Source organism: Hibiscus syriacus, unplaced genomic scaffold (genome assembly GCF_006381635.1).
Source record: "Hibiscus syriacus cultivar Baekdansim isolate YM2019G1 unplaced genomic scaffold, ASM638163v2 tig00110556_pilon, whole genome shotgun sequence".
In the NCBI taxonomy this organism is placed as follows: domain Eukaryota; kingdom Viridiplantae; phylum Streptophyta; class Magnoliopsida; order Malvales; family Malvaceae; genus Hibiscus; species Hibiscus syriacus.
The window spans coordinates 5360229-5382418 of record NW_024062779.1 but is presented as its reverse complement, the minus strand read 5'-3'; the positions used below and the strand labels follow the sequence as shown (position 1 = coordinate 5382418).

Here is a 22190-nt window from a genome sequence, read left to right as displayed (position 1 = left end):
TTTACCTAGATTAATATAAAAATAATATTTTGTGTAAATAATATTTTAAATTACTTTATTTGAAAATAATATAATAATATAATAATTTTACCGAATAAGCTAAAAATTACCGAGTTGTATCTATTATAAATATTATCAACTATTTAATAATAAACGCTCAATCATCTATTACAGTCGCTGGTGTTTGAATTCATAATTTTTAAAAATAATAATAATTAATTTAATTATTAAAATAAATTAGTTCGTAACAATAATATAACAAATTTCTAATTGAATTGGTGTATAATTGACACACGTCACAACTAGAGTGTCTGTATAAACAAATTCTTATGTCTGACGTGAAGTTATTCGGGTATTTTATGAGTCAAATTCTCTCATGTTTGGGTTCCAAATAATCTTTTCTTGGTTTTTAAATTCAAAGTTATTGATAAAATATTCGAATATTTAAAATTTAAAATCATTAAAAAATATATCATGATAGTTTAAGATAACGATTACATATTTAACTTCGGAAAATCTCCAAAAATAGTCATTAAATAAAAGCACAATAAATCAAAATTTATCACAACCATATCCACTACCATGAATTCAAACTACATAAAATCCTTACCCATCACTTCGTGATCCCCACACTACTTTTTCGTTTTTACCCCCGTAATGATCATATACGAGCAATCTCATCGATTATCAAGATGAAATCAAAGCCGTCAATCCTTGATCTAGCGTTGTAGCTCCGTCACGCAATTTGAGAGAATATTTTAATTTTCAATTACAATATTTATTCCTAAAAAACTTATATTTTATATTAATTACATTTTAAATTGAAATTTTAATATAAAGATTATTAATTTAAGAAAATCAACTCATTATAAATGCAGTTCTCAAAATAGAATAAATAAAAAAATTACATTATGAGAAATAGAAATATCATATAAAATATTTCATATGATTTGATTCCAATTATAAACACATCTCTATGCAATTATAAATTTATCTTACTCTTCTAGATTTTACTGAAGAGATTAATATGCGGAAAAATAATAGTAAATAAGATACCTAACAAAGGTAAACTTAACATAATAGTGCTCTTTTTTTTAAATTATGTATTTATATTATTGTGAATATGTGATCTAAAATTCAGCGAGTAAACGGCCAAGATGAAATTACCAAAAAAATTGAACGGTAGAGATAGGGTGAAGTAGGGTAATAGTGTAAGTCCGCGAAGCAGAGGAGACGATTACACCACGAAAACGTAGTACATAACAGAGGGGAAAGCGAGGCGTTGCCAATGAGTATTTTAGTCGCTTTCAGTATTTGGTTTGCAGGCTCAGAGCGAGTGAGCTAGAAAACGAGGATCGTTGAATTTTACAGTCTCTTCAAGTTCTTTAGGGTTTCTGTATTTTTATACTCTCCAGATTTCAGGTCTGATCTCCAAACATTTTGGTTTCATATTTTTTTTTGTTTTTTTTTCCTGGGGTTTTGAATTTTTTTTTCCTTGAAAAACGCTGGCCTTTGTTGCTGGGACGGCTGCTACGTTGAATGTGTTTTTCAAGGGTTTGCTTCTATTTTAATTATGATATGGGTTTTCTTTTTCCTGTTTTTGTTCTTAGATTTCCTTTTTTTTTTCTCTTAAAGTTTTCAATTTTTTTTGTCTGATGTCGTCTGTTTTTTCTTAAGCAATATTTTGGAGGCCGTAGGTTTTTGGAAACGTACATTTTGTGACTTCAGTAGGCTCTCAGTTACCTTGTGATTTTATTTTATTTTTTTGCTTGTTTTTAAAGGTCTTAAAAAGTTATTTTTGACATTCTTCCGAATTTATTTTATTTAACTCCGTTTACAAATTTTTTTTTACTTCATTCATTTTTTATTTTGCAATTTCCAGTATTTACCGTCTTGGCGTTGTTGATGTCCTGCTAAAGGTAGTAGTTTTTTCGTATATTTTTGTTGAATCTATCTAATCTGATTTATGATTGGTGAACTTTATGATTTTTATGCCAAACACATTTTTTTATTGATATCATACTAACGTCTGTATTGTGCAAAAAGTTATTGTACTCGTATTGTGTCAAAGGTACCGACTTTTCCGTATTTCTTCTTTGAATACAGCAAACGCTCATGCAATCTGGGTTAAAGTCACCGTCTTTTTGTTATCGACCCTCAATTTTAAGGTGTTATTTTTGGCATTTATTGTGCTTATCTATGTTTGCATGTTTGATTTTTTAAAAAATTTCCTATATTTAAAAATATTATTTGATATTGATTTAATGATTTTGTTTCTTTTTGGGTGCTTGAATAATTTCACAGTCTTTACGCATTTCTATGGTTCGCTGAGCTCCTTTGCATGCTTATTTGTGTTCCTCTTGATACATGTTTGTTAATTTTTCTGTGTTTTAACTATGATTGCTAATATATATTTTACCTTCTTTTTTAGGATATGGACTCGTCTGAGCAAGAAGGAAATGGGGCGGCTCCAGAATCTCTTCCCCCTCCACCACCTGTGCCTCCTGATGTGGTTCCTATCAAAGCAGAACCTGATGCTGCGAAGAAGAAGGCAGCATTACAACCCATGGCCAGGCGTGGTCCTGGATCGAAGGGGCAGAAGATAACTATTATAACTAATCATTTCAAAGTGAATGTGGGCAGTACTGATGGTTACTTCTTCCATTACAGTGTATGTAATTGGATTTCTTGTCTCCATGATATTCTTTTCTTTTATTCTCATTTGTTGTTTGGTAAACATTAATTATTAATGTAAGTTCTTCAACAGGTCTCTCTTTACTATGAAGATGGTCGCCCTGTGGATGCTAAGGGTGTTGGAAGGAAAGTAATTGACAAAGTGCAGGAGACCTACAGCAGTGAGTTGGCTGGGAAGAATTTTGCCTATGATGGTGAGAAAAGCTTATTCACTATAGGATCCCTTCCGAATAACAAGCATGAGTTCACCGTTGTACTTGAGGATGGTATATCGAAGAGGTAGAAATGCACTTTAGATTGATTTCTAGTATGTATACTGTTCCAAGCTATTCCAGTTCTAACTCGTGGTATCTTTTATATTCAGAAACAATGGGAATGCAAGCCCTGGAGGTAATGACAGCCCAAATGAGCGTGAAAGGAAGAGAGCAAGACGCACTTATAACTCGAAGACGTTTAAAGTGGAGATAAGCTTTGCTGCCAAGATTCCCATGCATGCAATTCAAAGTGCACTGCGAGGACAGGAGTCTGAAAACTCACAAGAAGCACTAAGGGTGTTTGATATAATTCTAAGGCAGCATGCTTCTAAACAGTGAGAATAAATACTACTCTTCGCATATATATACTTTTTGCAGTTTTAGGATGATGCATTTGTTCTGATATAACCTTCACTTTCACAGGGGTTGCCTTCTTGTTCGCCAGTCTTTCTTCCATGACAATCAGAATAATTTCACAGACATTGGAGGTGGTGTCCTTGGCTGTAGGGGTTTTCATTCGAGCTTCCGAGCCACACAAGGCGGCCTATCACTTAATATTGGTTAGACTCTACTCTCTCAAGGTGCTCATGCTTTTGCATGCTTTGTATTTATTGATTAATTACATGTTTCAAATCTTTTTTGTTTCAGATGTGTCAACTACTATGATAATTCAACCAGGTCCAGTAGTTGATTTTTTAATTGCCAATCAGAATGCCAGAGATCCTTACTCCCTCGACTGGACCAAGGTAATTAACACTTGTCATTTTGTCAATGTAATTTTGAATTTGTTTGCATCATTTATTTATTATTTGATTGGTATTGTTGTGAAACTTTGAATAGGCCAAAAGAGTGCTTAAGAATCTCAGGATTAAAGTTAGTCCATCCAACCAGGAGTACAAGATCACTGGATTGAGCGAGCAATTATGCAAAGATCAGATGTATGGTTTCCTACTTAATACCAGTGCATTTTCTTTGCTAATTCATTTATTTTTTTTTGAGTTGTGCTGCTTGCATCTTGTGGGTGAGTAATTGTTTTATTTGATGTGTACTGTTTACTTGATTTAGGTTTTCAATGAAGCCCAAAGGTGTGAAGAATGAAAATGGTGAAGCAGAGACGGTGGAGCTTACAATATATGATTATTTGTCAACCATCGTAACATACAGTTGCGTTATTCTGCTGATTTGCCGTGCATTAATGTTGGCAAGCCAAAGCGTCCCACATATATTCCCATTGAGGTGGTTATCTGAACTGTGTTTTGTTTAGTTAAATGAATTAATGAATGTTCAACAACTAATTATGGCATGTATTTTGTGGTTTATCTGTTGTGATATTGTAGCTTTGCTCTTTGGTGTCCTTGCAACGCTATACGAAAGCTTTGAACACCTTGCAAAGAGCTTCCCTGGTTGAAAAATCTAGGCAGAAGCCACAGGAAAGGATGAATGTATTGTCAAATGTAGGTCTCATTTTGAAGCTTCTGAATCATATTTTCATCTGTGCTATTACTTGTCCACCATGAGTTTTGCAAATTCTTGTGCAGGTTTTACGAACAAGTAATTATGGTGCTGAACCAATGTTGCGATCATGTGGGGTTTCTATAAATTCTAATTTCACTCAAGTTGAAGGTCGTCTTCTGCAGCCCCAAAGGTAGACTTATAGTATGTCGTTGCGAATTGTTCCCTTATATTACAAGCATTTATGCTTTTTGTTTGAGGCTTTTATTTATATTAATGTTTGTACTAATTGGGTTATCTTTTGATTTCAGTTAAGAGTGGGCAATGGTGAAGATTTCATTCCAAGGAATGGCCGTTGGAATTTTAACAATAAGGTCATTGTTCTTTGTAATTCTGCAGCTTTCTGTACCATATTTGTTTAATCTGTTATTTCTAAACACATTTATGTTTTCACAGAAATTGGTGGAACCAACTAGGATAGAAAGATGGGCTGTTGCTAACTTTTCTGCTCGTTGTGATCCACATAACATTGTGCAAAGCCTGATCCGGTGCGGAGAAATGAAAGGAATTGTATGTTGGAATCCACTTCTTGTTTTGACAGTTTTGGGTTTGTTTGTTATTGTGGAATTGTAATTTAGGGTATTCATCTGGTAGGCTTAACATCTATTGATTTTCTCTTTTCAGAAAATAGATAATCCATTTGATGTATTTAATGAGTTGAACCCAAATAGACGCCTCCCACCGGTTGCCAGAGTTGAGAAAATGTTTGACCTTATACAATCGAAACTGCCTGGCGCTCCACAGTTCCTTCTGTGTCTGCTTCCTGATCGGAAGAACTCTGATCTCTATGGTGAGCTGAATCTCTTCTGTTCATATATTGACGTGTTTTGCTTGATGTCATTTCCTTGCATTTAACATTTAATATTTTAAGGTCCATGGAAGCGGAAAAATCTTTCTGAGTTTGGTATAGTGACTCAGTGTATGGCACCCACTAAAGTGAACGATCAGTACCTTACAAATTTGCTTCTGAAGATAAATGCCAAGGTTTTATGTTCTTGTCAATTTTTCCCCCTATTTCCTTAAGTACTTCTAACTTCTAACTCCTAACTCCTAACTCCTGTAGCTATGTCAGTAGGTTTATCCTTCTCTTTGCAAGTAAACCTGCTAACTTCTCAATCTTTATTTGCTTACAGCTTGGTGGATTAAATTCAATGTTGACTATTGAGAGATCAATGCCTATGGTTTCGAAGGTTCCAACTATCATCCTTGGCATGGATGTGTCACATGGCTCTCCTGGGCAGTCGGATGTCCCGTCGATTGCTGCGGTAGAGATGACATAATCCCTCACAATTGTATTTAATTAGTTTCCATCTGTTATATGCATTATGTTTTAGGATTTTTTTGTCTGAATTACATTTAATTGTAGGTGGTTAGCTCCAGACAGTGGCCATTGATTTCCCGCTATAGGGCAGCTGTGCGGACACAGTCTCCAAAGCTTGAAATGATGGATTCTCTTTTTAAACCTTCTGGCAAGGATGACGACGGTATTATGAGGTGTGTTTCAATCACAAAGTTTGAAGGCTAATTTTGAAATAAATATTGACAAAAATAATATTGTATCTTGTGGTAGAGATATTTCTTGTAGATTGTAAATTCTGTTGTTTGTTGTGTACTAACATGCTTTTCGCTGATATCAGGGAAGCTCTTTTGGATTTCTACTCAAGTTCAGGGAAGAGGAAGCCTGATCAGATAATCATATTCAGGTTACATTTTGTTTAAGATTATACTGTTTATCATGTTAAAACAAACCATATATAATTTGAAGAGTTCATTGTTAGTGAAATTGAGTTTATGTTGTCCTTTTATTCTTGTGAATTTGTGGATATTTTTTCCTCAAGTTTCTGTTGTGTTTTATTGAGATGCCTTCGCTATATCACTTTCCTGCTTTGATTCAGGGATGGGGTTAGCGAGTCTCAGTTCAATCAGGTTTTGAACAAAGAACTGGATCAAGTTATAGAGGTATGCTGTAGTTCCGTATGTTCTATTCTTGTGCTATATTGGTTTTTTGCTTTCATTCATGCCCTAGTTGTGTAAGGATAATAATTTGTGAAAAACCTTTCTACTATATAGGCTTGCAAGTTCCTCGATGAGAGCTGGGACCCAAAGTTTGTGGTGATTGTTGCACAGAAAAATCACCATACTAAGTTCTTCCAGCAGGGATCTCCGGACAATGTGCAACCTGGTTTGTCTCACTTGTTTGATATGTCATTTTTACCACTGTTATAATCGTTGGAAACTGACCTCATTTTAATCTATGCAGGAACTGTGATCGATAGAAGTGTCTGCCACCCGAAGAACAATGATTTTTATCTCTGTGCTCATGCTGGGATGATCGTAAGTTTTTATAGAAATTTAAGTTGATTCATGGTTGTGGATGATTTTGTAGTCGTCTCAGTAGTGCAAAATCTCTGATAAATTCATGATGAGAGCCAATGTTTATATAATGTATGGTCCTTGTTCAGGGAACCACAAGGCCAACCCATTATCATATTCTCCTGGATCAGGTTGGCTTTTCAGCTGATGATCTGCAGGAACTTGTCCATTCTCTATCCTATGTGTAAGTGTATATTCACGCTATTCCATTACAAATGATTAAAGCTTTGTCCACTATTATACTCATAATTTGGGGGACCATTGCAGGTATCAAAGGAGCACCACTGCCATCTCTGTCGGTGAGTATATTCTCGAGTTTCTACCCCTATTTTCTATCATATGGTAGATCTTGTAATTCCTTATCTTGTGTATGTGATTGTTTCGAACCTTACATTGTACTTCCTATTGGTGCAGTTGCTCCTATTTGCTATGCCCACTTGGCGGCTTCACAGTTGGGACAATTCATGAAGTTTGAGGATGCTTCCGAGACATCGTCCAGTCATGGTGGTGTTACTGCTCCCGGAGCCATTGCTGTCCCTCAGCTTCCCAGATTGAAAGAAAACGTGAGCAGCTCTATGTTCTTCTGTTGAGAAAGAACCACCTCCTTTGAACCAATCATTTTGCATAGGCTTTCGGATTTAGCCTACATAAGACTATTTAAGTTATATTTTCGAAGTAAACCTGTTTTGGAGTTTTGCAATGTTATCTATAAACATGAACGGTTGTTGACTAGCCAAAGCCCTCTTCTCTAGTGGGCATGTTTTTGGCTTGTTCAAGGTTTCATCAGCTGGAATGGGTTATCCTTTACTCTTTTGTTATGTTTGCTGGTGTTTCACATGTTTACTATGGCGATGATTATTTAATAGAGCATGTCTTGATTTAACATGTAAAGAAAATCTCTAACAATATCAAAGCAGTATCATTTTAGAGCTAGAAATGAAATTGAAAGGAAAATCTGGCCGAATTCTATACTGTGAATCCCTTTCCTGCATATGGAAACATTTAACGTCTAATATAGAATCAACAAAAATCCAGTGTTTGGATTACTTGAAAGTCCTAATAGAATCATTTACTTTATTGTTATTATAAATCTTACATTAAATATTGTTTAATATATATATATAATGTAGTTAATTGTAAAAATATTATATTTATTTAATTAGTTTAAGCGTTTTTATATTTTATAATAGAGTTATGTGTTTTTATATTTTATAATAGTCATGTTTAAATTCTAATTATAAAAACATTATATTTTAAGTCGGTGTAAAAGAAATAATTCCATGTGAAAATAAAGATGAAAATCCAGGAAAGCCAAGGGATGCACCAAGGTATTAATTTCAAAAATCGGTAAAAAAAAAGATACCTGGATTACAATTATTGAAAATTTGATACCCCTGCTGCATTTTTCTACGTTGTTGATTTTTTTTAATCGTCTCACGTATGGAGTTATTCTTTTTACATCTAATTTGTTTAGCTTTTAGTTTCTGTGTAACTGTCATGTTTGAAGGGACAAAAATCCACCGGAATTATATTGAAAATATTATATAATTTTAGTTATTCTAAAATTATATTTTAGTTATTCTAGGTTGTGGACATGAAAATATTTTAAGTTGAAATTGAAATTATTATATTTTTTATATCATTTTTAATTCTAACCAGAATTATTACAAATTATATAATTTTTTCGGTTATATACTTTAAACCCACCGTAATATAATTTTTTCAGTTCCAATTGAAAATATTATAAATTTTATAACTTTTTAAGTTATGTAAAATAACATTTTAAATTAAAGTTTGTATTAAATTAATCTTAAATTAAATTATCGCAGAACAAAAAACTGATCTCACCAAATATGAAATTTGAATTTATAGCAGCAGAGAATTGGACCCATCACCATCCCCATTATTTTGCACACCGGGAGTAGATGTTAAAGACCAATGAAACATGATCCCAAACAAAATGCATATTCATGGGCATAAATCAAATTGGATCCAAACGTGGGATAAAATCATACACTTCATTGAAGAATTTCCTCATCTTCTCAACACATGGAAACGATTGCAATAATTAGTTTCTTTTCGAACTAATAAAATGTCTTTAATTTTTTTACTTTCTTTTATGCTTTTATATTATCCGTGACGGATCTAAAAATATTTTTTAGGGTGAGCACATACGTATTAATATCGAAAAAAATTATATGAGGTGGGCATAAATAAAATTTCAAGAGAATACTATTAAAATAAACAACTAACATAAAATAACTTGGATTCCAAGATGAGCAAACGTACATCCGCCACTGTATATTATTTACATTTCGCATAAAAAAATATAAATTTAGTTGGAAAAAATAAGTCGATTGATGTATTAACTATTAAGCTTCAAATGCAATTTCATTAAAAATATTTGTGACTTGAAAAAAATAAGTCGGGATATTAAAATATAGATACGTATATAATTATAAACAAGCCATTAACGTCTAATATAGATTTACTCAATATGAATTAAATAATAATATTTATTTATTAGTGCAACAAAAATATAAAATACACATTTTGGAGGACTTCTAGTAATTTAATTATTTTGTAGAAATGATTTTTTATGTTATTATTATAAATTTATAATTCCGAGAAACGATGTAATTTATAAAGTTTTAGTATTAAGTTTAAAAGCAAATATGAATTATTGAATTAGATGTGTGTAAGACTCGTGAGATAATTAAATGGATCCTATTTTCAGTGGTCTTGGAGTAAATTAATCCATATAAGGTTAATATTGATTCACGACAGTCTAATTTTTCGGTTTTTTTTCCCATTTGGGTTCTATATTTCGGGTTTTAAAGAACCTGGCTTTTTTATTTTGGGAAATACGACAAATGTTACCGTATAGTTAGAACTTATCACCTTGGATATTATTTTTAAATGGAACCCGATGAGTGAACCCCACGTGGAGCATTAATTTATAGTAATAAATAAGACTCGTAACTTCCATTTAAAAATATTTTTTAAAAAAATTAAATTTTAAACATTTTAAAAAAATAGAACTCGTCACCTCGGGGTGTGGAGTTCCTTCGAATTCAAAAAATACAATTGTTTATAACTGTTGGTCAACGGGCAATAACAACAGTTACTTGGGCAACAATCATCGCTAGATTTTTGAAACTACTAGTCGTTTAACCGTTGGGATTGGGGTTATAACTAGGGATTTGAGGTTTAAGTTTTTACCATCCACTTTTGCGAAAAAATTGAGCAAAATTCATACTTTATGAGAAAATCCTGTAAAACGGATTCCCAAGAAGAAATGTTACGCCTCAATAATGTTCATATTTTGACGATCAAACTCTGACTGGAAGAAGAATGGAGCATTCGTCAGCGCGGGATGACATCGAGAGATCCGCATCAGCGAATGTTGATATATCTTCAGTAATCCGGTCTATTTCCAGCCATATTTATACATGACTTTAAGGTGTACCTGGCGTTAATTGTGGCTCTTATAGAATGTTGGCTTCCCGAGACGCACACTTTCTATTTTTCGAGTGGTAGAATGACGATTACTTTGGAAGATGTCGCTTACCAACTCGGTGTTCCTGTGAATGGTGTCGTTGTCGTTAGGCAGAGCGACTACAACCCCATTAGTCTGTTACCCAAAGTTTTGGGAAAGCTTCCACCACCCAAGGTCATAGACGGCTATCGAATACGAATGACATGGTTGGAGTCCGAATTTCAAGTGACTAACGACTCTATAGAGGAGGAGGTTATTTTTGCTTCCTGAGCATATCTTCTCCAACTGATCGGAGGGGTATTATTACCTGATAAATCCGATAATTTGACGCACACCCAATATATGTCAATATTAAATAACTTCACTGAGTGTCATAATACCAGTTGATGCTCGTCGATTTTAGCCTTTTTGTACCGGGAGCTTTGCAAGGCTGCAATTATCGAATGGGGTCGAAAAGCTGATGTAGCAGGTTATCTAATATTGCTACAATCTTGGCCTTGTTATCGATTCCCATTTTTTACGCCAATTACAATAGCTCATGTTGAGTTTCCTCTAGTTGGAAGATAATTTTTTAAATTTAGTTTTTAACTAATTTTTTTATCTGTTTTTAATCTTTTTTTTATATTTTAAATATTTTAGTGGCGCCATAAAATAACTGAAACAAATTTGTCGATTGCCACTTCAAAAGATATACGGATGATGATCGACATTGTTGGTTGATATACAGTATATATTAGTTCTTTTATTATTTTTTTTGTGAAATTGTTTAACTTTATATACTAACTTTTATAATTAATATTTACATTTTCTTGGTTTTCGTATGCTGACGAAGAGATCAACGGTTATTTCTATAAAGATTTTTTGATGGGTCTGATTTATGGTGTGCTGTGACGCCTGTATTTCATTTTACTATTATTGAGTTGCACGCCACTGATAGAATGTTGCGACAGTTTATGTCTCATCAGTTGATTCCTACGAAAATATGGGATATGAACGTGCTCCATAAAATTGGAACGTGTGGGAAACATATCGAAAATTGGCTGACGATGCAAGCTTACTACATTGAGCAACAGAATCAACGTTACCTATTAGCCCCCCCCATGTTACGAGATTACACCAATCGACTTGGATTTTGACCATTCTCTCTATCTCTGAAATTACGAAGCAAATGGAAAACCATGTCTCACGATAGCGGAACAGAGGGGAGAATGAGAACAATTAGAGGCTAGATTCGCTAAGAAGAGTAAATCATCATCATATTCTTCTGCTTCAACATCTGCATCTTAAGATTACTATTATGCATCTCAGGTTAGTTTCAGTTTCTATCATGCATATCACACTTCAACCGAGACTCAGCCGACTTGAGTTGGAGGTTCATGAGATGCAATACAACACACTCAAACATCTTCGACGGAACATGCGGGTTCGGGTGATTCATATCATATACGGTCATTAACGTAGCAGCCAAGTTGATTCAGTAACGACAATAATGGCGTCAAGTACCGTTAGTCTATCACCGTATTTCGAAGGTGGATCTCATAGTGTGTTAAATACACCTCATTTTGAATAATGAAACCAAGATGGCGATGAAGGCGACGACGACGACGTACTCGACGAGTCCCGCGCCATTATCATTCGACCACTCCTCGGCATCGTCAATAACTTTGAAAATATAAATAAATTTTATTATTTACTAATTTGTATTTTTTAATAAAATTATTAATTTACTTTTTAATTTTAATTCGGCGGAACTCGACACCTCTAGATGACGAGTTCCATGATAACCGTTGACCAACAACTATAAACGACTATATTTTTTGAATTCAAAGGAACCCGTCACCTTTTAAATGTTTAAATTTAACCTGAAATATATTTGTCGTATTCCCCCGAAATAAAAAGTCGAGTGCCCTAAACCCGAAATATTTAACCCGACTGCCCTATTGGGGAAAAAACCCCTGATTTCTCAAATCAAAATCAGATTTACGTGATCCGAAAAGTTCGTGTATAAATGCCCAATATTTAACGTAGCAAAAAATTATTTTCGGATATTTGGTAGATTATTTTATTGAGCAAAATCACCATAAGCACTGTTAGCATGAAAGATCTCTGATATTAAATGTAGTAAAATTTTATTTTGAGATTTTCAGTTTTCTTTTACAGAAAACGGTTGAAAATCACAATTAACATGAAAGTACACACACTATTAACATGAAAAAAATACTATTAAAGTGAAAGGAGGGTCCTCGAATTGTGTATTCTCTAAATTCTTTATTGTTCTTTGGACTTCAAATAATTAAAGAATTGAATCTTTGTTGGGAAAGTAGGAAAGTCGGTCTTGAATGAAGATGTTGTAAACTCTCTCTTACGTATTTTCCTACTTGCCCAACAAAATCCACTTCTTGAATTATTAAAATTTTACAAGACTCATTATATTTATTTTTATTTTAAATCTTATATTATGTACTATATATATATATAATGTATTTAATTATAAAATAATGTTATATTTATTTCATGGTTTAGGTGCTTTTATGTTTTATAATTAACATAGGTTTGAATATTTCTAAACTATTAACAATATTATAAGATAAATAGATGTTATTGTGATTAATTAACCAAATGAAACATTTGGTCTAGCGGCAAAGGCATTCGTTCTTCTCTCAAGTAACCTAGGTCTACCATTTATCTTCAATTTATTTTCTAGCAAATTAGATAATGCTAAATGTGTGTTGACATCTGCCATTCTTGACTGAAATATTAATTTATTGAATTAAATTAAAATTAGGATAAAATTAATAAAAACGGATAAATATTGAGAATCAAATGTGTAATTGGTAATTATATTAATTGTCATATTAGCTCTTACGTTGGCTCGATTAACATTAGTTAAATAAAGAAAAAATTCAGTAAATGAAAAATTTATACATTTCGTGCATTTTTCCAAGTTTTTGAATTTTCATATTTATTTTCTCGTGTACAGAGTTATTCTTTCTATATCTAACTCGTTTAGTTATCTTGTAAGTTTTACTAGAGAGAGAGTATTGTCCCTCTTGAATCAAGTTTACAAATGTTTGAGCTTCACAACCTGGAAGGATCACATTGTTCATGTAAATGAACCATAATGAGATAACAGCCATTTAGAAATATGCAAAAAATATATTCAATGGAACATTAATCTAGACATGTTTGTATGTGTTCATACAGGAAATAAAAATTTCTTCACCTCAACAATATACAAAACGTGCCCTATTAAAATAAAAAAAAAATCACCTACTAAGAGCTGATTGAGTCTTTAGATTTTTTTTTTCTGCTCAAGCTCCAGGCTCTTCATCCAGCATAAATGTGTGTAAAATCAGTTCACGCTTTCTAGTGTTACATCTAATAAGTCCACACTTTCAGGTCTGTGAAATTAGTGTGGAAATTTAGTGTAAAATCAGTTTACACTTTCTACAGAAAACATACAACTGCACAAATTTGATTCCACGTCAAGAAACAAGCATTTTCTAGCGGAAATCCCGACTTGAACAGGAAATTAGTTTCTAATTCCCACACTGAATTCTCGGTTGTGGTGTCAATCACAAATGTGTAAAGTTCACATCTAAGTCGGAAATTAATTTCCTGTTCCAGTCGGGATTTCCATTGGAAAATGTTTGTTTCTCGTCATTAAACAGAACTTGTGCAGTTGCATGTTTTCTGTGACTTTTATGTGTTACCCCTACAAGATTTTCCTCTGAACCATGTTTCTTTTCCCACCACACTACGGAAATCTAACATTTTCTTCAGAGGTGTTCCTTGAATTATCTTCTTCCACACCACCAGTTCCACCAGAATCAGTAACGTTCTCTACAAGTTGGTCATTAGTGGGCAGAAAATCAGATGACAGTGTTGTCTTCGAATTAACGGGAACCCACTTGGACCACTCATCATATCTCCGTATCTTATCACCCTACAACAATAATTATTAAGTAAAGATAAGGCCGTTAGTGCCAGGAAACAGTATCACTTGCCAATGTAACTACAACAATTATTCCATAAAATAACTTGCATACATTCTATCCAGAATCAAATTTTAAATAGCGACACCCAAGAGAGAGAGAGAAAAGTCTAACCTGCACTTCTATAGTAGAAGAGACCAGTAGGGCATCAAGAATGAATTGTATGTTGGTACTCATCCTCTTAACCTGCGACACAAATTGTTAAACCACAAATGCTTTAAACTAATACTTCTCAAGATGTAGATAAAGAAAAATTATTAAAAAAATATAATTCAATTAGTTAAAAATGCAACCACCATGGATAAAGCAAAATTTAATGCTATAGTACCATTGGTGTTAAGTAGCAATACCCTTTTAAAATCTGCAATTTTGGATATTGAAACCCAACCAAAATCATCCATCAACGAAATCAAGTAACGATCATTTTTAAGATTTTCATCACTGCAAAAAAAAGAATTGAGATCAATAACATACACACATTATATATAAAATTGTAAAAGCAAATCAATTTATGACATTCAATTAGTATGAACAATCAAAAGTTCGTATTTGACTTCCCAATAGATGTGCTGGTTACAGTACCCATGAAACTCATGCCAAAAAGCTAAAAATGTGATTTTCCATCAAAACTCACAATAGCATGCATTCAATACATTTTGCAGGTTAACAAAATTCTAAAATAGATAGCATACCATCAATTTCTCATAAGGTAGCTAAATTTTAAATCACCCCATAAATAACATGTGTATACACAAACAGACTCAAACATGAAAAGATTTGCATAAAGGATGGATCAATCATTTACACCAACAAAGAGATAAATAAAAAAATACCAACAAATGCAATCAGTAGTGATACATGGACGCAGGAGGTGTGTAGTATAGAATTTAGCAGTGCATCCAGCAGTAAAGCAGGAAAAAGTAAAACACATAAGAAACCATATAAGACACATTATTAAATAAATAAGAATAGAAAGAATCAATACCTGAAATAATACTCAATTTGTTTCACTATATTGGCCCTCAAAATTACAATCTCAGGAGGAAACATGGCAGTCCCTGGATTCATAGGGCATGGAACAAAGGGTGGAGGATGAGGTTCCCTTACAGAGCCTGGGGGAGCAACAGGAACATAATATACAGCCCCTAGAAGGTATGCATAAGTCATATCAAACAGATTTCATTTATCAAAGGCATAGTATAAATCAACAGCTCAAACAAGAAGGCAGTATAAGCTGGGTGACTGAGATGCAGGCCAAACCTTGCCAATGGACATGATTAAGGAAACTTAACAAAGTAAGATGTAATAAAACATACTGAAGTATTTTGAATGAAGGCACATTGTTGCAGGATTGATATATTACCAGGGAAATTTGGACCAACAACGACCCATGGAGCTGGACCAAAGAATGGAGGTCTCACAAAAGGTCTTGGTCCAATACCCTGCTGCACGGTATTATGTTCTCCAGGATTAAATTTTCGTTGATGATTCCATCCAGGATTAAAATGCCCACCAGTTTCTTGCATGTTGGGCTTTCTATTAGAGAAATTGGCAGGATATGCATTAAAATCTCCTTGTGGATGCCGCATATTTCTGCTGGCATTAATACTTTGTTCAGGGGGACCAAAGACATGCTTTGCTGCCTCAGAACCGGATTTTACAAACTGAAGTTCTACACCAGGAAAAGGTCCTGGGTCAGGGTGGTAAGCATACCCAGGGACATTAACATGTGGTTGAGGTGCCACGGCATGAAAAACAGGTGGCATTGGTGGTTCATAATTAGGTGAGGGTACAAGAAATCGAGGTCCAGCATTAGGATTGTGCTTAGAGCCTGACTTCTGATGCTTTGCTGATGGATATCTATGAGAAGCATTGGTGTTTCCAGACCCATTTGGTTTTTGCTGCCCAGCAGCTCCCTGCAAGACCCAAAAATTTGATAAATAGTTCAATTGAAATATACTGAGACAACAACATTATTCATTTTTATCTTCTTTCTTACATATTTGGGTAAAACCATAAAACGCAGAAAAGTAAATTACCAACAATCAAATAAGTCCCAACTCAACAGGATCCAGATTCAGAGATGACAAAATTATGTGGGGATTTTCTCAAAGAAGTTACATTCCATAAAGGTCCATTAAAATTTTTCATCGGAGTTTATATTCCAATTCCTCGTCATTTCAAAATAAGGCCTACAATAATCGTTTTAGCATTCAACAAAATGAAAACAGAACCAACGAATAGAAACCAGAAAAGCAATACATCATTGGCGCTCAACATTCACAAGTCGTCCCTTTGAGATTAATTTTAGTAAAAGCACCTCAGATTACACCTAGATATTTCCAACTTTAATCAAACTTCACACTCAAACGTGATTGACCACCTTTAGAATAAAAATAACCAAACCAGAATTAAAAAAAAATGGCAATGGCTAGCCTGCTCAATTGATGGAACTCCAGCAGACTCGTCAGCAACGACGGAAGGTTTGTCGGGAATTTGTTGGGTCCCACCAAGATCAGGCCAAGATTCGGTCCCCATAACATGAGCATCGGCCACTTTCTGAGCGTCAATAACCGGAGTCTTCCACGGTGACTTGACCCCCTTATGATCACCAGCTGCTTCATTCTCAACCATCACCATGATCTCTCACCAGCCGCCAAACGAAGACAATGACTCCAAAGGAGAATTCTATCAGTGATTATATATTTAGTGGGTTTTATGACTGAATTGGATCTCTAATTGTCAAAAGCCCTAAATGCTGTTTAAAACGACTCCGACTATTTATAATTCTTTAGTTATACATTTAAATAATATTTTAATAGAATTTTATTTCAATTAAGATTAAGATGTATCTAAAATAGGATTTCTTTTAAGGGAAACTTTTATCAATTTAAGTTTTATATTTTTGTTTATATTAATAGATTTAATATTAAAAAATTTTAGTGACGTGACATGTGAAATATACTAAAATTTATTTGTAAAATAAATACATACCACAAGTTTCTGAAGTACAAAAAAATTATATTCTTTTACTAAGCTATGTAATGTAAAGTAAAATTTTTAGTTTAACGTAATTTATATTAATATATAATGATGGATTAATAATATTTTTAGGGTGAGTACATATACAATAATAATAAGAAAATTGTATGGGTGGACAACCGGACATAAATAAAATTTTCGGGTGAATACCATTAATAAAATAAATAACTAAAATAAAAAAAATAAAAAATTTAGAGTAATCACGTGCTCACCTTAAAAAAGTCTTGCATCTGTCACTGAATATATAAATATCGATTTAATTTAAAAATTGAATTATTATTATAAAAAATTTCGCTTTTATGGAATGAACAAACAATAATTATAAAATACTAAAATGACTAAAACATAATGTTAAAAAATAAAATAATTGTGACTCAAATACATAGTTGTATCGAAATTTAAATAAAATAAATCATACAAAATATATTAAAACGTTACGCAATTATAATATTAACAAAATATCTATGCTTTTAATCGTTATAAGTAACAATACAAACTATGACAAATAACATATATATATATATATATATTAATGCGTTATAATTTTAATTTCTTCTATTATTAATAAAATTCAATTGTTATTGTTAAAAAATTATTATTTTAATTGATTTTAATTATCTAATTATTTTTTTTTCAAAATCATAATAAATATTATATTTAATTTTTTTTGAACACTCATAGGCCACAATTAAAAAAATTGAACAATAAAATTAACAATAATAATAATAATAATATATCACCATAAAATAATAGACCACAATTAAAAAAATTAACAATGATAATAATGTCAACATAAAACAATATCAAATAATATCATATTATTATTAAAATAAAAAAATATTTCATTAACAATCTTATTAATTTCTTTTACGAATGACAAATAAAATCAGAATATGACATTAGAGATACTTTTTAAAAGAATAGTGGCTAATTAACCAAAATGACAGTCGAATAACTAAATACTTGGTTTACCATCTAAAAATATAAATTTGTTTATTGAAATTAAAAAAAATCGAAATTAACTTAAAAAATCTAATAACTTAGTAAATTCAATTCAATTAACTCAAAATTTATTTATTCATCCAAATCAAGTTTATCTCTCAAAGAGAGTAACCAATCCATTGTCCACCAAACAACGCTGTTTTTTCACTGGTTATAGATAAATATATCAATCTAGTCTAGTATTCATGTCTTACATGCATCAAGAGCAATAATCAGGAGCTGCAATTTAAGTTAGGCAGCAAGGCAATCCAGATATGAGGGCATTTATGGACAGCATATTATGCCTCCAGATGGAATACATTCTTCGGCTTCACTGGTCCTGCTGTCCCATCGAAATAAACTACTAGCAGATCCTTTATCCAAGTCCCTCAAACAAGACGAGGGACATTCACAAGCACATACATGAACAACTGGTATGATACAAAACATCTATAGCCTTCCAAGTCAAGTTGATTCCATCTCCCCCATCACAAACAACTCAAGGAAACAACAAATGGTGTCATTGAAGACAAAGAAGCCATTTCACCAGCCATCGAACACCAAAAACTCCATTCGTTCCCCTCCCTAATGCAAAGGTTATCCACACAAGGACAGGGGGGAGGGGGCCTGGGGCTGGAAGGTTAGTAGAAGCTGGTGGCACTTCTGTTAAGAATACATTACGTGTAAGCAGGCAGGCGGGACTACATGACCATCGTACCTGCAGTTTGAAATCTCATTTCATCCAGACTCCATCTGTTATGCTAAAGAGCATAGAACAAAAGTAACAACACATTAACCTATTCTATAAGGAGTTAAACGGGGGAACCATACACGAGGAAACAATTCCATGCAATTAATAAGGTAAAGCAAGTTTATAAAACCACTAGTCGTCAAGAAAATATAAACAATACCCAGAAAAACAAGGCTGCCTCACATTAAACTAAATTAATAACAAACAGTCACCATAAAACATCAGTTGATTTAAGAAAAAAAATACGAAAATGTTAATTGTTTGAGCAACACAGTTGAAAACCTTAAAAGGCACTCTGTCCACTGCCAGGAAATTCTACCAGTTCCCCAACAATTTTCAAGAAACAAATCATCAAGCCGAAATAGTACATCTTTTTTAAAATAAGCGAGGGGGAAACTACTAAAATAGAAACGAAAATACAGGTTTGAGATCTCTGATCTTTATAGTAGGCATTTTTTGTTACAAATTTAAAGACCACGTTTGCATGAGTTCCTGAACTTCAGAATCACCAGTCGAAAACAAAATGATTGATGCATCTATGAGAGAATCTGCACAATGAATAAAATCATAAAAAACAACTTTTAAAAACTAAAGATTTACGGAAAAAGATCCATGAGAGAGATGAAATGAATTTCCATACCTTTGGCAAAACCAAATATGATTTTTGTTAACAAAATTTAACCAACTAAAATTTAAGTTTGGCAATGAGAAGAAAAAAAGAGAGAGATGAAAGAAAGTGTTTCATATGTTTAGGAATGAGGTAACTAAAATTACAAATAAAATTTAACAAAAAATAAATAGTTATAAATTTTTGGTAGTAGACCATATGTATCATCAGAAAATAGATAAGTTAAGACCCAAACTCAATAATCTACACCATCCATCTTAAGAGGATTAATCAAACTCACCAAACCAGACAGCTTGTAAAACTAGTATTCAACAATTAACTTCAAAATAAAACATACTAAGTGCTGTAGTCTTTCAATTGTGGTGAAATTAATTACGAGCCAACAGCTGAATACTGTTGACACTTGCAACAAACTTCATGTGCTGAAAAAACTTAAAGCAAACATGTAACATGTACTACTCATTTATTTTTCCGCTTCGCAATAAACAAACCTGACCCACACAAAGCCATCCCCATACTGTGAGATCATATTTAGTTATGCAGTAAAACATATAACTCAATTAGTTTTGTCGTCTATTTATGTGAGGTCTATCGTGCATAAAGACGAGGCAAATGCTAAAAGAAAAAAAAGTTAATAAACCACAAAAAAAATATTTGGTTACCTTGGGGCTTACCCACTATCCCATGTAAGGAGCACCGCCACCAGGCTGATTCCTACCAGCACCGCCCTGCCCCATCTGTGGATTCTGATACCCACCCTGTACTCCCATCTGGTTCCCGTAGCCTCCTGTAACCTGACCCCCATAACCTGCAGCAGGTGCTCCCTGGTTCACAGGGGCACCACCAAACCCTCCAAGCAGATTACCGAGCCCCAAACCAGAACCCTGAGAAGCAAGCAACGCAGTTAAAGCCTGTCCAAGCACTGGGTTTAAAGCTGGAGCAGTAAAAGCCACCCCAGGGTTCAACCCAGCAGCAGCAACTTCAGGGTTAAACCCCACTCCCAATGCAGCAGGCCCAGATGGAGCCATCAAATGACCGGTCTCTGATCCACTAGAAGAGTACTTCCCCTTCTTAGCATGATGGTAACGAGACTGATTCTGATGTTGCCCTTGCTGGTGCTGCTGGTACGGCTGATGATGCCCAGAAGAAGCACCTCCTGCATAACCACCTTTAGTCGGTTTTGGCCCATCAATGGCCTTCTGGCAATGCAAAACATGGCCTTCAAAATTCTTGTGTGGCTCTTCTAAGGCCTTCCTTGCACTCTCAACCGACCTGTATACAAAAAGAGCAAACCCTTTCGGTTTCCCTGTATGCTTATCAAGCCCCAACGGACCTTCCTCAATTTCCCCAAACTGTTTAAAAAACTCAAGCAACTTCTCGGGGTCCATTTCAGCAGAAACGTTACTAACAAAAATCTTTCTCTGAGTATACTCAGACACAGGCGGTGCAGTTGGAGGAGGTGCTGGAACCGGCCCTTGCGAAGCCAACTGACAAGAAGTAGTTCTATTCCCAATCTTCTTCTGGGGCTGTTTCAAAGCTCGGCGAGCTCCACTCCGATGTTTAAAGAGAATAAAAGCATAACCCTTAGATTTCCCAGAAACCCTATCGGTAACCGCTTTGCATTCTTCGATTTCCCCATATTTAGAAAACTCGGCGGTGAGGGTGTCAGCAGTGGTATCCCAACTGAGACCGTGAACGAAGATCTTCCGTTGAGACGGGTCCACATCGGCAAGCTCACGAACCGACGATATGAACTCTGGGTGCTTTTTGACTGCTTTCTTGATAAGGGTAATCAATTGATCTTTCTCAAACGGTTGTAGAAGTGTCTCGAAAGGCTCATCGTCCAATTCCTCTTCTTGACTTGTTCCTTTCGGAGCTCCGTTTCCATCTAGGGTTTGGTTTTCCGCTTCTTCTTCATCTTCATCCTCTTCGTTCTCGTCTTCCTCCTCGTCTTCATCCAGCTCCACTTCCTCTTCTTCTTCAACCTCCTCTTCTGCTTCTTCTTCAACTTCCTCCTCAACTTCCTGGAGTTCTTCCTCTTCTACGTTAAGTTTTGGATCTTCGGGTATGTATTCTTGATGTTGTTGTTCTTCTTCTTCTTCTTCTTCTTCTTCTTCTTCTTCTTCTTCGATTGGTTGAGGATCCGCTGTTGTTTTAGTGGGTTCGACCGCAGAAGATCGTTGCTTTCGCTTCTTAGCCATGGAGAAAACGAAGATTCGAAAGATTGATTTGTCGGAGAGGGGGGGGGGGGGAGAAATAGGGCTTCTGGGAAAACAGCGGATCTCAACTATCACTTATCTGATCTGCCTCGTTATTGAGATTGATTTAAGGGTCGGATCTAAGCCCATATTTTCTACCCGAACCCAATGAAGATGGACTGGGCTTCCATTCGTATTACCCTTTAATATGATCTTTTAATCGTTTTTTTTTGAATATTTTTAAGCTTAATATAAAAATAAAG

General features: G+C 34.1%; 2 protein-coding genes and 1 pseudogene across 6 annotated transcripts; 1 reads left to right on the top strand and 2 right to left on the bottom strand.

The window, feature by feature from the left end:
• Positions 1-1285: 1285 nt before the first annotated feature.
• On the top strand, positions 1286-7688 carry LOC120131896 (annotated as a pseudogene).
• Positions 7689-14026: 6338 nt separating this feature from the next.
• On the bottom strand, positions 14027-17022 carry LOC120131895 (la-related protein 1A-like). The gene is made up of 6 exons (XM_039148769.1): positions 16764-17022; positions 15691-16243; positions 15313-15472; positions 14678-14768; positions 14442-14513; positions 14027-14278 (listed from the first exon to the last, which is right to left on the bottom strand). Exons 1-6 carry the CDS (start codon positions 16965-16967, stop codon positions 14090-14092), a joined length of 1269 nt encoding a protein of 422 aa, XP_039004700.1. The 5' UTR covers positions 16968-17022; the 3' UTR covers positions 14027-14089.
• Positions 17023-18422: 1400 nt separating this feature from the next.
• On the bottom strand, positions 18423-22027 carry LOC120131718 (UBP1-associated protein 2B-like). Of its 5 annotated transcripts, XM_039148645.1 has the most exons (3): positions 21859-22012; positions 20392-21828; positions 19308-19649 (listed from the first exon to the last, which is right to left on the bottom strand). In XM_039148645.1, the coding sequence occupies exons 1-2, from the start codon at positions 21928-21930 to the stop codon at positions 20407-20409; spliced, it is 1494 nt and encodes a 497-aa protein (XP_039004576.1). In that variant the 5' UTR covers positions 21931-22012; the 3' UTR covers positions 19308-19649; positions 20392-20406. The 5 variants fall into 5 exon arrangements, with proteins under 5 accessions (XP_039004574.1, XP_039004575.1, XP_039004576.1 ...); XM_039148643.1 differs by lacking the exon at positions 19308-19649 and adding an exon at positions 18423-19068 and having other exon boundaries at positions 20392-22027; XM_039148644.1 differs by lacking the exon at positions 19308-19649 and adding an exon at positions 18423-19068 and having other exon boundaries at positions 20404-22027.
• Positions 22028-22190: the final 163 nt, after the last annotated feature.

What these genes read in the sequence shown, in the direction of transcription:
- LOC120131895 (XM_039148769.1), bottom strand. Translation starts at nt 16,967, where the DNA reads ATGGTGATGGTTGAGAATGAAGCAGCTGGTGATCATAAGGGGGTCAAG. An exon ending in TGTTGGTCCAAATTTCCCTG is followed by an intron (nt 15,473 to 15,690) that starts GTAATATATCAA and finishes CATACCTTCTAG; the next exon opens with GGGCTGTATATTATGTTCCT. An exon ending in CTTCTACTATAGAAGTGCAG is followed by an intron (nt 14,279 to 14,441) that starts GTTAGACTTTTC and finishes TTATTGTTGTAG; the next exon opens with GGTGATAAGATACGGAGATA.
- LOC120131718 (XM_039148643.1), bottom strand. Translation starts at nt 21,930, where the DNA reads ATGGCTAAGAAGCGAAAGCAACGATCTTCTGCGGTCGAACCCACTAAA.